Source organism: Cydia pomonella, chromosome 22 (assembly GCF_033807575.1).
Source record: "Cydia pomonella isolate Wapato2018A chromosome 22, ilCydPomo1, whole genome shotgun sequence".
Taxonomy (NCBI): domain Eukaryota; kingdom Metazoa; phylum Arthropoda; class Insecta; order Lepidoptera; family Tortricidae; genus Cydia; species Cydia pomonella.
In genome coordinates, this window is record NC_084724.1 from 8,509,017 (window position 1) to 8,524,321 (window position 15,305).

The 15,305-nt window shown below is 35.3% G+C and overlaps 2 protein-coding genes across 6 annotated transcripts in view; one reads left to right on the forward strand and one right to left on the reverse strand.

Annotated features, from left to right (window-relative positions):
* The first annotated feature begins 272 nt into the window (after window positions 1-272).
* On the forward strand, window positions 273-9,228 carry LOC133530112 (transmembrane protein 14C). Its single transcript, XM_061867948.1, has 4 exons — window positions 273-523; window positions 4,632-4,679; window positions 5,290-5,380; window positions 7,603-9,228. The coding sequence occupies exons 1-4, from the start codon at window positions 448-450 to the stop codon at window positions 7,721-7,723; spliced, it is 336 nt and encodes a 111-aa protein (XP_061723932.1). The 5' UTR covers window positions 273-447; the 3' UTR covers window positions 7,724-9,228.
* Window positions 9,229-10,462: 1,234 nt separating this feature from the next.
* The window catches only part of LOC133530113 (A disintegrin and metalloproteinase with thrombospondin motifs like), a 229,442-nt gene continuing 224,599 nt past the window's right edge, over window positions 10,463-15,305 (reverse strand). For 4 of the 5 annotated variants that reach the window (XM_061867949.1, XM_061867952.1, XM_061867951.1 and 1 more), the window contains exons 14-17: window positions 14,634-14,748; window positions 13,720-13,835; window positions 12,477-13,044; window positions 10,463-11,498 (exon numbers count right to left, since the gene is read on the reverse strand). In XM_061867949.1, coding sequence (XP_061723933.1) covers window positions 12,495-13,044; window positions 13,720-13,835; window positions 14,634-14,748 — 781 coding nt within the window. In that variant the 3' untranslated portion in view covers window positions 10,463-11,498; window positions 12,477-12,494. The remainder of the gene's footprint in view (window positions 11,499-12,476; window positions 13,045-13,719; window positions 13,836-14,633; window positions 14,749-15,305) is intronic. The other variant, XM_061867953.1, reaches the window with a different exon arrangement.

Consider the following 15,305-nt stretch of genomic DNA (forward strand, 5'->3'; position numbering starts at 1 on the left):
TAACTGGGATAAATTCATACTACACTCTGAAACAAAATGAGTAAATTAGTACAGTCAAGTATTAAATATCAATACGGATAAAGTGCCAAAAATATGTATACACGACCTTATTGCCTATTTATTAAGGTAGTGTATACATATTTTTGTTACTTTGTCCGTATTGATATTTAAAACCTTGACTGTACATCATTTTCTTCTCAGATGTAATCTCCCAAAAAGGCGATATAAACTAAGTCCTAAACAAACTTCTAGTTACTGCTGTCAAGTGTCAATGTCAAAAGTGCAAACGTCACAACATCGCATCGAATCGCTTGATTGTCTCACAAATATTGAAAATCACTTCATTCGTATAGTGAATTTGTGGTTATCGGACAGCTCTACATAGATTTGATAAGAGATAATAAATTGCCAACACTTGAAATTCATATTTTCTCAATAAAATTAAACATGGGTGTCGACTTTTTCGGGTTTGCGTACGCCGCGACTGTTGCCGCTGGCGGTATTATGGGTTACGCGAAGGCAGGTTAGTATTATAATTTATTCCGGTCCATTAAACTGGCGTTTCATCAAAACATTAAGAATTTACTAGAAAAAAAAATTGTACCAGTTTTATGAAAGAGGTTTTACAGTGATATTTTGTATTTAGGTAATGTTACACTATTAAATACTGATCAAAATATCTGAAATCTGAAGAAATGTTGATAACTTATCTATAGCAGTACATACTTATCTTAATTAAGTTCACTTTCGTAAAACTCCGAGCACTTTGAAACTTCAATATCCTCTAATGCTCAGGCATTTCTGAGTATTGAAATTTTTTGTGTGAAATTATGCATGCTGTATCGCAGCTGGTGGAGGCAGCAGAGTCAATAATGTATTTTGATGTTCTTTGTAAATACCGTCTAGAGAAATTGAGATAAGTTTAGCTTTTACTGAACCTAAATGTTGGCCTATAAACCTATTATTTAAATAAAAAATTTAAGATGTCTATTTTGCTTTACTTTTTTTAAGTCTTTCTCTAATTAAGGTAAAGAAAAAGAAGCATCTAAATGAACAATCCCTGATTATCATAATTTTTTTTATAAAAGGTGTTAGGTACTCAAACTTAGGGGTATGAAACCGGTTAATTGCAAAAACTTCAAAAGAAATATATACCTATTCTGGTTTATTTTATACTCCAAATGTAGAACTCAGTTGTGTTTTTAGATAACAACTTGGTACATTGCCCATTTAGAAATGAAATAATTAACAAAGAACAAAAAAATTGTGTTTTCATTCCCAAAAAAAAAATACCGGTTTCTGATCCCTGCTTCAGGAACCTACATGTGCAATAGGTACATAATAAGGATTCTTAAAATCAAGGGTCGAAGTTACAAAACGATACAACATGAAGTTTTGTAAAGACAAAACTAAATACAACAGTTATACTAAAATCTATGAATGTTCATAATAACACAGCTATTATGATCCTATGGACAAGTGCCGGCTCGCCGCACGCTTCTTATAAAGTTGATTTCTATATCACTGGCAGTAATTTAATTGACTATTAGAACAGCTGCCGGGCTAGCACATTATTGGTGCGTCAGTATCTCTGGGCGAGATAGACTACCCATCCCTCTTTAATTTACATAGTTAGAAAAAGATGGGCAGTAGACATTTTGTAATTGCAGTAGATTCTAAAATTAGGAACAAAAATCACAGTGTTTATCTTTGATTATGTAATGACAATCAAATTCAAGTAAGTAAGTAATAAACACTAAAGATATTTAATTGAGAATTTGAGAGTACAAAGACAAACTTATCCCTATAAGGGATCTCTGCCAACTAACCTCCACCACAGAGGGGTCCTTATGCTTCATGTGCAATAAGGACATTTCCAACTGAAATTGCCACAGATGAAGCATAAGGACCCCGTCTCTGATGGAAAGCCAAATATCTATACTTAAAGTATACAATACTGTATTTGCAGTCTCAATGAAAACAAACATGATTGAATGTGAGGTCATACTCATGATAACATTCACAAATCATAACAGGGCATTGTTTAATAAGAGGTTTTATTGAAACATTAATTCTTGCATTACTTGCAATATTTTATATTATGTGATAATCACACTGATGCAGATAAAAAATGAACTGTTTATTTTAGAAAACAATTTAGGAAAGATACAAACTAATCTATTCTATTGAAACGTAATAAATATAAGAGCCTCGGTAGAGAGTACCATTTTGTACCTTTTGGCGTTGAAACTCTAGGTCCATGGGGTCCCAGCGCGCACAAGTTTTTTGGAGAAATCGCGAAACGTCTGGTTGACGTAACTGGTGACCGAAGAGCTGGCGGCTTCCTCGCACAACGTATCAGTATTGCGATACAACGAGGAAATGCCGCCAGCATCCTTGGTACAATGCCTCAAGGGCCTATTTTAGATATAAGCTAGTTATAGTAATCATCTGTATATATCCATTATGTATATTGTTATTGTCAATAAATAGATTTTTCATCTATTCTAAATTAGATTTTGAATGAGTGAAGTCTAAGTTGAGATCACACATTGTTCATTGGGTTGGGATGACGTAAGGCTAGTTTGAACTATTTTAGTAATTTTGTTGAGTGGCGAATATTTGTGACTTTGAATACCTAAAGGGTCTAAGCTGCACATGGAGCATAAGGACCCTTTAGGCATGCAAAGTCACAAATACTCGCCACTCGACTAAATTAATAACGTAGTTCGAACTAGCCTTTAGATCTGCATGCTACTCTGTTGTGTGAGCAAGACTGTCTATGTATATAGTGATGTCCCACTCATATCTGTACTGCATATCTGTCTGGAGTGGAGCGGCTAAAACTCGACTTAGCCTGGAAAGAGCTCAGCGTGCATTCTTAAAAACAATGTATTTTAAAGAAATCTGTTTCCCGACAGAATCATACCAACTATTTAAGCGACCTATTATCAATAAGGAAACTATATATTCTACAAATCACTTTAAAAAAACATAAAAACCATTTCTTACAGTGCCGACTATGACTCCAGAAGGACAATATAAAACGTTGCTAGTATAACTAAAATCAAGTTTGCGTACTCACAATACAATTTGAAGTCTAGTCACATTTATAACAAAGTCAATAGGTGTCATAAAATGGTTAAAGTCGAAAAGCTACGAGGAAACAGAAGACTTACAAAATCAAAAGATACTATATACGTGCACACGCACGCACACACGCACGCACGCGCAGACACACACGCACACACACACACACACGCACGCACGCACGCGCAGACACACACGCATACACACACACACACACACACACACATACTCACACACACACACACACTTACTGGCTCCATTATTCCTTTATTTACTATTTTCTACTGCATGTCTGACAACCCCGATATTTACCTAGTTCTATAAACAATTGTTATACGTGATTTTAATTGTATACATATGTTATATTATTAGACTTACTTAAAACTAGTACTTAAAAAAAAAGGTTTTTTCGTGTGACAATCTGTAAATTAAGGAAGAGCCCCATAACAGGCAAATTTTGCTTACCGGGTTAACAAATTTTGCCTATCCCCTACTTTAAAAACACCTGTATATTTTACGAAAATAAATAATTTTATGTTTTTAATTTTTTAATTTTAATATTTGCATCAGTTTGCTCTGTGTCATTTATATTATATAGTCCTCGTCATCGCTTTTGATGAAGGCGGGCCTGTATAAACATTATGAACATTGTCTATTGTGAGCCCTAATATGGCTGGCTAGGTCGAACTTGCTCCTAAACACTATTGCATTGACACATACCTAAGGACTAGTCTTACGGGCACTGAGAATGGTGCTAGCTCAGCGGTGTCACTCACGAATTCGAGCCAATCATGCAGTCTAACCCAACTAGTTGCGACAAATCGCGCGCGTGATGCGAACTCATCAACCAATCGCGTTGTGGCGTTAGACTGCACGATTGGCTCAAATTGATGTGCGTGATACCGCTGTACTGAGGGCTTACCGCGAACCACGTTCAACGTGTTGCCTCCCTGTCACTCTTACGTACGAATTTACAAGTGCGACAGAGAGGTAACACGTCGAACGTGGTTCGCGGTAGGCCCTCTGATCCCATTCGTATTGCCCGTAATACACATTATTAGATTGGAACATTCGATCATTCGTTACATTCTTAGATTTATGTTAATTATTGCATGGGTTTAGGTTAGGTCTCTCTTTTCGTAAGTGGGATTTTACGGCTGTGAGGTGGTTCCCTTAGATTTTTTTGGCGCTGTTATTGATAGATTGCTGTGTCGTATGGAGTATGCAGGGAAAGGATTTCAACATTATATGCTTTTGATGATGAACCATTCATAAATTTTACCTGTACCTACAATATAACAAAGAGAAGTAACCATATATAGTAATGACTTATATCACTTATACTTATGAGGTGTTTGTTAAGGAAAACTTGAAATAAATTACTGTTGGAATACCTCACTAGAACAATCTCGCTTATTGTACCATAGATATATAGTTTCATACCTTAGGTAATACGATTATTAAATCATGATGGAACACTTCCGTCTATCCCTAATCTTAGGTTAGTGGAAAAATGCCTCAAACTTCGTTTTATTTTCCAGGATCCATTCCGTCTCTTGGTGCTGGTCTCATCTTCGGTTCCATCTTAGGTAAGAAGACATATTGTTAATCATATGCATCAACAGTTTCTTATCTTACGTCTGAAATCAGCGTCTGTTGAGTCTAGGTATCGAATTCTGGATGCCAGTTATCACATTATCTGTTTTGAAATAGATACCTATTTTACCTATTAATTTATTTTGTGATCATAATATATTATGAGCCCATATAGGCCTATTGCTGGCCAATGGCTTCCGTCCTATTATTCCACGTATTATGGTTGTAGAATCATAAACAACTACGTTTAGTGAATTAAACATTTAAATCGATAGGTATTTTATTTTTTATTTATTTTATAGCCTTATACCAGGAATACATTTTTAAAATACTATATCTACAGTTTTCCTTAATCTACGATAACCGATTCAAAGACCTCCCCCAATCTTGTCCACTCTTCCTTATTTTGCACTAATCTGGTCCATGTTTTAGTCCTTCCAGCCATGTCTACGATTTCAAGTGCTTCTTTTATGTCATCTAGGGTGCCATAGTGTTACAATTCTTCTCCATTTATCTCCTCTAATGGTATCTCCAGCCCACTTCTATTTCAGTTGTTTTGTTTTGTATGTCACATCAGTAAACCCTGATATTGTAAATCGACAGGTATTGGCGCATATCAAATCAGCAAGGACCCCTCTAACTACCAGCTGATGCTTGGAACCACCACCGTCTTGGGAGGACTTATGGGATACAGGTAAATCACACTTTTTCCTTATTAAATTTCCTCCTCCTCCTTCCTTTTAAGAAAATTCCTTAATTTAAGTATATTTAATGTTCTAACTAGTATGGGATCATAGATAACATATTGGAATCCTAAAATTGACAGCTTAAGAGGGAAGAATAGCTTTTTGAATCTAACGAAATAATTGAATTTCCATTTAAATCCAGCAAAACGGTTTCCCTAACTCAATCTTAATAAATCATTTTGATTTTGATGTCATTGCACTTCAGCATAATATAAAATTTGCAATTTTGAAAAAAACGAGAAAAACCTATAAACCTAGTTTTTCATTCTGTCAATAACATATTAAAAAATCATGGAGAATGGAAAATATTTGGAAGTGGAAAAACGTTTTTTCTTTTTGTATGGACGATCACGTGGTATAATTCCCTCTTAAGTAGATGACACTATTTTTTTTATTAAATTACATCCACATCATACATATTATAACTAACAGTAAAAACATTTTAAAAGGTAATAAATACTGATTGTAAGGATACTGTTTAGTTTATATAGATATTTTGTCATTATAATGCATTTTTCTAGATTAAATAAGCTAAGTATACTATTAAAAGTATTTGTAACGATCGATCACCTGAAGAGTCACGTGATCGATCCCTCCATCTTATATATTGAACGAGTATTCGGGAGGTGACATTCGAACGATGACAGTCGATCGATGACAGTCGATGCAAATTACAAGTGGTTACGTTGATTGTATTATTAGCAGGTCAGTCCGTTTTGTTAGGGTTCCGTAGTCAACTAGGAACCCTTATAGTTTCGCCATGTCCGTCTGTCTGTCTGTCTGTCTGTCTGTCCGAGGCTTTGCTCCGTGGTCGTTAGTGCTAGAAAGCTGAAATTTGGCATGGATATATAAATCAATAAAACCGACAAAGTCGTACAATAAAATGTAAAAAAAAATTTTTTTTTAGGGTACCTCCACTAGTAAAGTGGGGGTGAAATTTTTTTTTCGCTTCAACCCTAGAGTGTGGGGTATCGTTGGAAAGGTCTTTCAAAAGTAATAGGGGTTTTCAAGAAACATTTTTTGATAAAGTGAATATATTCCGAGATAATCGCTCCGAAAGAAAAAAAAATTGTGTCCCCCCCCCCTCTAACTTTTGAACCATAGGTCCAAAAAATATGAAAAAAATCGTGGAAGTAGAGCTTAAGAAAGACATTAAATGAAAACTATAGCGGACATGATCAGATTAGCTGTTTTTGAGTTACCGCAAAGAGTTTCCCCTTCATAGTAAAAAGACTTACTTTAATTAGGTACTGATTATGCAAATTTGCCTATTTGTTTAACTCGGGTGAAAAGTACCGTTTCATCCCTTGGTTAACAATTTACTATACTTTAAGCTCCAGTTTAGCTTATTGTGACGGAAGAGTAACTACGGAACCCTACACTGAGCGTGGCCCGACATGCTCTTGGCCGGTTTTTTTGTTAGAACTCGAGACAATATAATTGCTTGTCTAAGCGTACTACTGTCGTGTGGTTAGTTAGATTGGAAGAGATTATATTCATTGTGCCAAATAAATGTACTTTGATCACACCTACCGTTCTTTTAATATTATGGTTAGACCCCTTATATCTCAGAAGTGAGGATAGGCGAGTATTTTAACAAATCACTCGTTTATCCCGCCTGCAAAAGTTAATTAATCGGCCCTGGCACAATGAATACAATTACTGACGTATAACGACTGATGATATTGTTTGTCTATGTTTGACCACTTATTTTGACTAATAATTTTTTTTGTGTGAGGTTAGTGCTCACACTTAAATAATGTTAGCTTATAATACAACTAAATAAATAAAAATAGTAAACGAAATAATAAAATATTGTAATGTAATAACATCATAAAACTGAATTAGCTTACGTGGGAAATATTAAACGAGTGCATACGTTAAAACGTATGCTTGTATAATTTTTGTTGACACTATGATGCATCCCCAATCCCCATACATTATGCTGTACCTAACTCGGTTATCATGCGCTAACGTTTTTAGGGTTCATTACACATCACATTAGGGCGCTTGTTTAGAAATAGTGTTGAGTAATAGTATGATTGACTTATTATGGTTTACCTCTCTCATAAGGCTGTCACCGCCATTTTAAATTTATAATCTCCATTTATTTCTCCGTCCATTTCTTAACATGTGAGACCGTATACTTACGAACATTTCCACGTTTCAGATTCTACAACAGCAGAAAGTTTATGCCAGCGGGCATAGTGTTCGTGCTGTCAGTCGGGATGCTTGCCAAAATACTCACTAAGCATGTCGGCTCTTCGGCAGTACCTATCAAATCTGGTTAAATTAAACTGTCGCCAACTTTGCCATACTGTGACATTGCCCAGTGATTTTAACTAATGGGGTTGGCCGGTCAAAGCATTCAACAAATGGTGTCATCATAGCTTGCCCTGTCAATCCCTAGAATTGTTTCAAATTCAGGTTTTTATTTGGAAACTTTATGCCTTGGATGCCAGCCCTTTAAGACAAATCTCATAGAAAAAAATGAGAGACAGGGGCAACGTATGATGGCGCCATCTATGCTAACCTTTGACAGTTGGCAACCCTATTTCTGTGCTAACGCTTTTAATGTATGGTTTTGAAGTTTTGAGCATTGTTTTCCTGACAAAATTGCCAAATGCGTTCCTGGGTTTTTTTACAGTGGGCAAAGATGTCATAAACACAATTAGGTATGGTAGATTTGAAAGTAAAAATAACAATTATTTTGAAACTAATCACAAGATCAAAATAAATTACAAAACGAACATACTGACTTTTGTAAATGTTATAATATAATATAATTTATTACTATAATTAGTTTACTGTAGAATAATTGGGACATATTATTGTTACGTAGATTAAGTTAAACATTAATGAAGTATTTCACAGTGATTGTTGCACAAAATTCAGATTTTTTATGACCCTAATGACTCAGTTTCATTGGTCGACAACGCGGTCGATATAAAGCGTGCGGGGGGAGTCCCCGCACGCTTCATGCAGACGGTATAACGACTAGTGAAACTCATAAGTCGATAGTTCGGTTGATACAGCATGCGGGTGACTCCCCGCAGGCGGTAAGGTGGTATAACGACTAGTGAAACTCATAATGGCATGCGTTTTGGAAATCTCCCGCACCCGCATACGGGCCCTAGCGACCAATGAAACTGAGCCATAAAGCTATTTTACAGTACATATGGGGCTACTTTATAGCACTAGTGCGAGAAGTAGCATATTACGTTATTGTGTCGAACATTTAAAGGGCCATATGTACTGTAAAACGTTGTACGATACATGTGCGAATAGGTAATTCGCAACTCGTGTCGATTTAAAACACTCCCTTCGGTCGTGTTTTAATTTATCGCCACTCGTTTCGAATTTCCTATTTTTCGCACTTGTATCGTAATGTACTATTTTCTCTTAGTTAATTTCAATTCCAACGACGGTGATATTAAAATAATCCCATTGGTGAAACTTAGGCTGATCCAGAATAGTTATTTACGACACAAGTGCGAAAAATAGGAAATTTATTCGAATTACCTATTTGCACGTGTATCGTACAACGTTTTTCAGTACATATGGCTCTTTAAAGTTTCGACATAGTTACATAATGTGCTAATTTACGCACTAGTGCCGAAAAGTAGCACCATATGTACTGAAAAGTATATTTTTAGTTTACTGACTATGCATTTATATTTTGTAGTTTTCACACCTTATCGTACTGTATGTATGACATTATTTCTAGGTGATCCAGAAGAAGCATGATATTTTTTATATCTCAAAATGAGGCAAATAAAGGTGTTGGGACTGAAAACAGTTGTGTTAATTTAAATAATAATAATTCAGCCTATATACGTCCCACTGCTGGGCACAAGCCTCCTCTCATGCGCGAGAGGGCTTGGGCTATAGTCCCCACGCTAGCCCAATGCGGATTGGGGACTTCACATACACCTTTGAATTTCTTCTCAGATGTATGCAGGTTTCCTCACGATGTTATCCTTCACCTAAAAGGTAGTGGTAAATATCAAATGATATTTCGTACATAAGTTCCGAAAAATTCATTGGTTCGAGCCAGGATTTGAACCCGCGACCTCCGGATTAAAAGTCGGACGTCATATCCACTCTGCCACCACCGCTTGTTAATTTACAATGTATTAACACTTAGAGGCATCATGACCAACAAAAGAATAGTTTTTAATCATACAATTTTTAATTACTTCAGGTCACACCTTCCTTCTAGTTTGGTATAGTTAGGCTTTGGAAATAGAGTTAGACGAAGCTAAGTTGGCAGCGATTGTGATAACCCAAGTGTGCAAGTGTTAAAACGTCATAATTTCATAGAAGTTTGACATTTGAATTATTTCAGGCTATAACGATAACCCTTAAATAGCCTGTGCTATAAAAATCGCTGCCAACTTAGCTTGGTCTAACTCCACCTAAATAGGCATAGACACCAACTTAGTACGATGCATAGAGACTAAATGGTATGACTTTGCCCGGTAATATTTTAAATATTGGTACGGAATTAGGTGTCGTGTGCGTAACCAACTGAATTAAATATTGTTCTTAGTATTCAAGAAAGACTAACTCAACCTAAATAGGCATAGACACCAACTTAGTACGATGCATAGAGAATACATGGTATGACTTTGCCCAGTCATATTTTAAATATTGGTACGGTATTAGGTGTCGTGTGCGGAATTAACTGAATTAAATATTGTTCTCAGTATTCAAGAAAGACTATTGCTCTAACTATGGGTTGATATGGTTGTAAACTAGCTTATTGTAGGCAACCCCACCACCTGCTATTTTCCTAAAAAAACATGTACCTAAGTACCGATGATTGGCACTTTTCAATATAGAGGACAGTCAGTACAGTCACTTGCAATAATACACACAATGAAGGCCGCAGAAATATCTGACACGATCTCATTTGTAGAGCCATAAAAACGTGTCACATATTTTTGCGGCCTTCAAAGAGTAACATATTATTGCAGGTGACTGTACCAACTTTATGGAAATATTGAATTGAAATAAAACAACGTATACAGATTTCATTATTTTCTATTTTCTTCTTAATATTTAAACAATTTGGGAAAACTAAAAACCATAGATAAATAGTTTGAACATAATAAATAGTAGTGATGTAAAGTTTCCGGCAAGTGATGTGACTGGTCATAGTCAACCGTCATTTTATTTAATTCTATTGGTAACTTTGTTTTTTAAAGAACTAGGTGCCATAAATAATTTTATCAATAAAGAAAGGCTTAAAATTAGAAAACTAAATTTCGTGACAAGTTGATTTACAAAAACTATGGGAATGTGTATTTTTATTTTATAAAAATGTGTTCCATAGATAAAACAACTTTTTGCTTTTTGAGTGGACTGTTCTATGTTCGAAGCGCGAGCCAGTCGCATTTTAGTTTTTTTTTTAACAGTCAAATACATATAAAACTTAAATCAATTACAATCTTAAAAATAATTGTATAAAAGGCACTTTGTGGCAGTTTCTTTTAAGTAACCTTATAAAGAGGTTATTTTTACCACCAACAAAAAATAGTCTAAGGAGTATTTCTACAATGAATCCAAAAACCGATTTATTTCGGATTAAAAAAATAATCTTCGTCCATTCAGTTTTTACAAAACTATAACCTAATGTACTTATAGACTTCAATATTAATAGTAACACAATCACATTGTAATATCACACACAGAACTGTGTCCGACACACATAAAGTTTTGTCTTCAGACACATTTGACACACACACGACGCCATCCCGTAATTACCCGCTGAATATTAATTATTACCATTCGTAATTAATGAAAATAAATGCAAGCAAAGTAACAATTCTGCTTGCATTTATTTTGAGGATTTTATCGATTACAGGAATTAATATTCGTGTAATATTCAATACTACGGGACTTGCGCTCGTTTCACAATCTGTAATTGTAGCTTAGAGGCTGGAAACGGACTATCCAGGTAGGCTTTAGGTTCTAGAGTCTAGACCTAGTACGCTCTAATAGTCTCTGGCATCCAGCTTGGCAGTCTTCATGGTTCGGCCCGCTCGCTCTCTCTAATGGCGGCTGAAATATAATTACAGGCGTTAATATTGAAAATTAATATACAAGTGTAAAAAGTATCATTTAAAATACATTATAATTACTTATTTACACTAATTATTGTAATTAAATATGTACAGATGTGATTTGGGTGTTTCCAAAGCATTAAAATAACATTCTCTAATGTATCAGAAACTTAGTTAAAAACTTGACATACTATTAAAGAAATCTACTGAAATATTTTTTTTTAATATTATAATGACTGTAATTGTTATAAACTAAACTTCTTGGGATATATTTACAAAGTAATAAAATATCGACGCATATCAAAATCGTCATAATACTCTAATGAATCGCCAGTACTAATAGCAAAAATGATCATCGATGGATCAATTGGACCTTATGTTTTTGCAGGTTTAAGAATGGCAAGCAATCCATTAGGTACTTAATTATATGTAAGTATTTAATTAAGTTTGATTTGATATATATCGACATTACGTTTTTTGCCACAATAATAATTATAAGGTTGGAAACGTGATAAAGAATAAATGTCCTGATTGATATGTTATATGTTGTATGTTATGTTACAAACACGTATGCATTCACATTATGTAAATGTGTGGAGTCGAATGTACAACATTGAAAGATCTGTAATGTGTGAATATGTACACGATATTGAGGTAGTAAAATTACAATTTGACACTATTAATCACACTGCCATCGCAATCGCATTAAAACTGAAGAATTGAGTACACACTTATTAACCGATTAAAATGATTAACAATTTATAAATCCTTACATTTCCAAATGTTAATCGGGCCCTAGAATTATGTTACAATTGTAATCATGTACAGAAGTCAAATTGTAATTTTCATCTGTTTTGGGTTGCAATGTATGAGTATAGAAGTGATGTACTGATGTAGAAGACACAATGAGCTATGTAACAGAAACATCGATGGTAGAAGGATGACTCCAATGCCGTCGGTGAGCCCCGTTCCTTACCAATATTGTGTTTTGGCACTACTGTCGTACGGTCTCCCCACTCGTCAAATTCCTTTGGTAAGAGAACACCAATCTCGCAGGTTCTATTTGTACTTGTTGGACGTTTGCGTCTGGCCTTATAGAGTTATCGCTTGATTTTGCTCGGGAGTAATGGGTCCCGAATTTGTAGCTAGACCTTGAACCCTTTTCTGGATAAGGATCTTTTGTCGTAGATCTTCCGAAATAGGTATCGAAATCGTCTTTGCTGTAGAATCCGGCTCGCTTCGGTTCGCTTCTATCGACTTCTTTCGTTGTTCTTGAGAAGAAATCATGGAAGTCATATGGACTTTTCGTTGTAGATATCGAGTATTTATTGAAGGATGGTGGGTATGTTATACTACTTGGTTGGGTAACTGTATATCTTTCTGTATATTCTACAGGTTTCTTTGTCGTATAGAAATAGTATTTGAGCGAGTTTTCTGTCGTTGAAGTGGTCGTTGTATATATTGAGTTTGTGGTCTTGTATGTTTGGTAGTATGGTTTGTATGTCGACGTGCTAGGTACTATTGGCTGAGTTGTTTCTTCATAACTATTATAAAATAAGTCGTATTAGTATGTTGTTGACTTATTGTGTGAATGCTTGTCCACATACTGACTTAAACGAGAGTGTGCTGTGTTCTCATTTTAACGTCAGTTTTGTGTTTTTCTTTATTATTTATTTATACATTTATACATTTCTACTAGTGTGAAATAAGCAGGTATTGAATAACGTTTAAACTCCTGAGTCCCAGAAGTTGTTGCTTAGTTTTTGAATTTAAAAACATCAATTGTTTAATAAATGTTTTAACCTTTTTTATGTACACAGAGCCTCAGGAATTTAAAGTATAAAACTTCTTACGATCTATTTAAATATTAAAAAATCTAAAACCAACTTTCATACTCACAAGGATGATTTATCAACCTACTTCAACATAATTATAGTAGGTACCATTCATTAAACATAATTACTTCTGGTTTTAACGATTACCATTGGTAATAACGTGAGTATAGTAGTTACCTGGTAACAATGAATACCACCGGTAATAAAGTACGATTATTACCTGGTAATATTAATTACCATATTGTTGAGCAACTGTTGATCAACACTGTGCAACAGTAAGTAACTAGGTACGAGTAAGTTACCCACTGTTACCGTGTTGCTCCAGAAACATTATACTACGTGTGGTAATATTGATTACCACCGGTAATATAGTGCGATAATTACCTGGTAATATTGCCGTAGAACGGGCTTGTGTCCGGACGGACGTAGCTCGGCGTGTGCTGCGAGTAGTCCGGGATTATGTTCTCGTGTTCGGTTATACATCTACCGTTTATGCAGTACTGAAATAAAAATATAAGGACATTTATTTTTACTTTTAAGTAAAAAGTGTAAGGTTATTTATAACCTTGGAGACAATCGTACACAGATCGACCTAGCGTCAAAGTAAGTAAAGCTTTGTACTAGGGGTCTAGGCGACTAAATATAAAAAAAAAATGTGATAAACACGCAAATAAATGACCTTGCCCAGATTCGAACTCGGGACCTGCTTGGTAAACAGGGACATCAGTCTAATGACTAATGACCCTCGGTATCGGTAATCCAATACCGACTAAGCTAGGAGGCCTGTACTAAAATATACCTAAAAATTACGTCGAAATTTAAAGGTTGATGAAATGACCTCTACTGATCAACTATCGATGTGTTTGATCCGTGTGTGTTTATTCTTGAAAATGACAGTTAGATTACCTAACCTATTCTAATATTGACATATTATATTTATACTGACATATTAGAGTTATAATGTCTTGCTTTAAAAAGTTTTTTATTTACTATTAAAAGTAAAATTACTTTGCCCACCTGTCTATTAGTCGGCAAAGTTACCTTATGGAGTTACAAATAATGAATTTATAATGAAATATCTCACTATATATTTTTTTGTTATTTTCATAGTACCTTGAATATTCCCAATAAACTCATGTCGCCAACTAATGAATAATTAGAAACTAATAACTACCCTATATCTTTCCCCGGGCCTCAAACCATATGTTTTCGTTGTATTCGGTTCATCGATCTAAGTTTGAAGAGGTAACAGACAGACAGAGTTAGTTTTGCATTTATAATATTAGTGGAGATATTACCTGTCCGTCGCCACAAGGCGAGCCCTCGGCGGCCGGTCGGTAGGCGACGCAGTACCCGCTGGCGGCGTCGAAGCAGAACAACTGCGCGCACACTCGCTCGTCTTTGAAACACGCGCTGAAACAGAAAGGAGGCAGAAATTTAAAATTTTCTTATACAACCTTAAATGTAAATTTTTAAGTAATATTAAAGTAGTATAGGCAATATACCCCTGCTGCTGCCCTAATGGTAGGTAAATATCGCAACATTGCCCACTCGAAACAAAAACATTAATATTAGTCAAGAAATAATAAAATCAAATCCAATAATTAATCAAATGCGATTAAGTAATATTATCCTGTTTAAATATTTTTTTTTTGTTTTTAAAAATTGAATTTTTACATCACCTCGGCAAAGTTACAGCGCGGCTTACGTGGGCGATGACTAGCGAATGCGACGCGGCGCGGCGCGGCGGCCCAACGGCATTCGGAGATCGCCCACGTAGGACACTGCCATAGGTATCAAAGGATTGAATTCACCCGCGCCGCGCCGCGCCGCTTCGCGTTCGCAAGTTATTCGCTCAGGTAAGACACTGCCTTACATAACTTTACCTTACTGTACAGAAATTACCTAATAATGAAATTATGACGAACAACCGTAATATAAATTCTTGTTAATATTGCAGTAAAAATACA

What these genes read in the sequence shown, in the direction of transcription:
- LOC133530112 (XM_061867948.1), top strand. Translation starts at nt 448, where the DNA reads ATGGGTGTCGACTTTTTCGGGTTTGCGTACGCCGCGACTGTTGCCGCT. An exon ending in CATCTTCGGTTCCATCTTAG is followed by an intron (nt 4,680 to 5,289) that starts GTAAGAAGACAT and finishes GTAAATCGACAG; the next exon opens with GTATTGGCGCATATCAAATC. An exon ending in GGAGGACTTATGGGATACAG is followed by an intron (nt 5,381 to 7,602) that starts GTAAATCACACT and finishes TCCACGTTTCAG; the next exon opens with ATTCTACAACAGCAGAAAGT.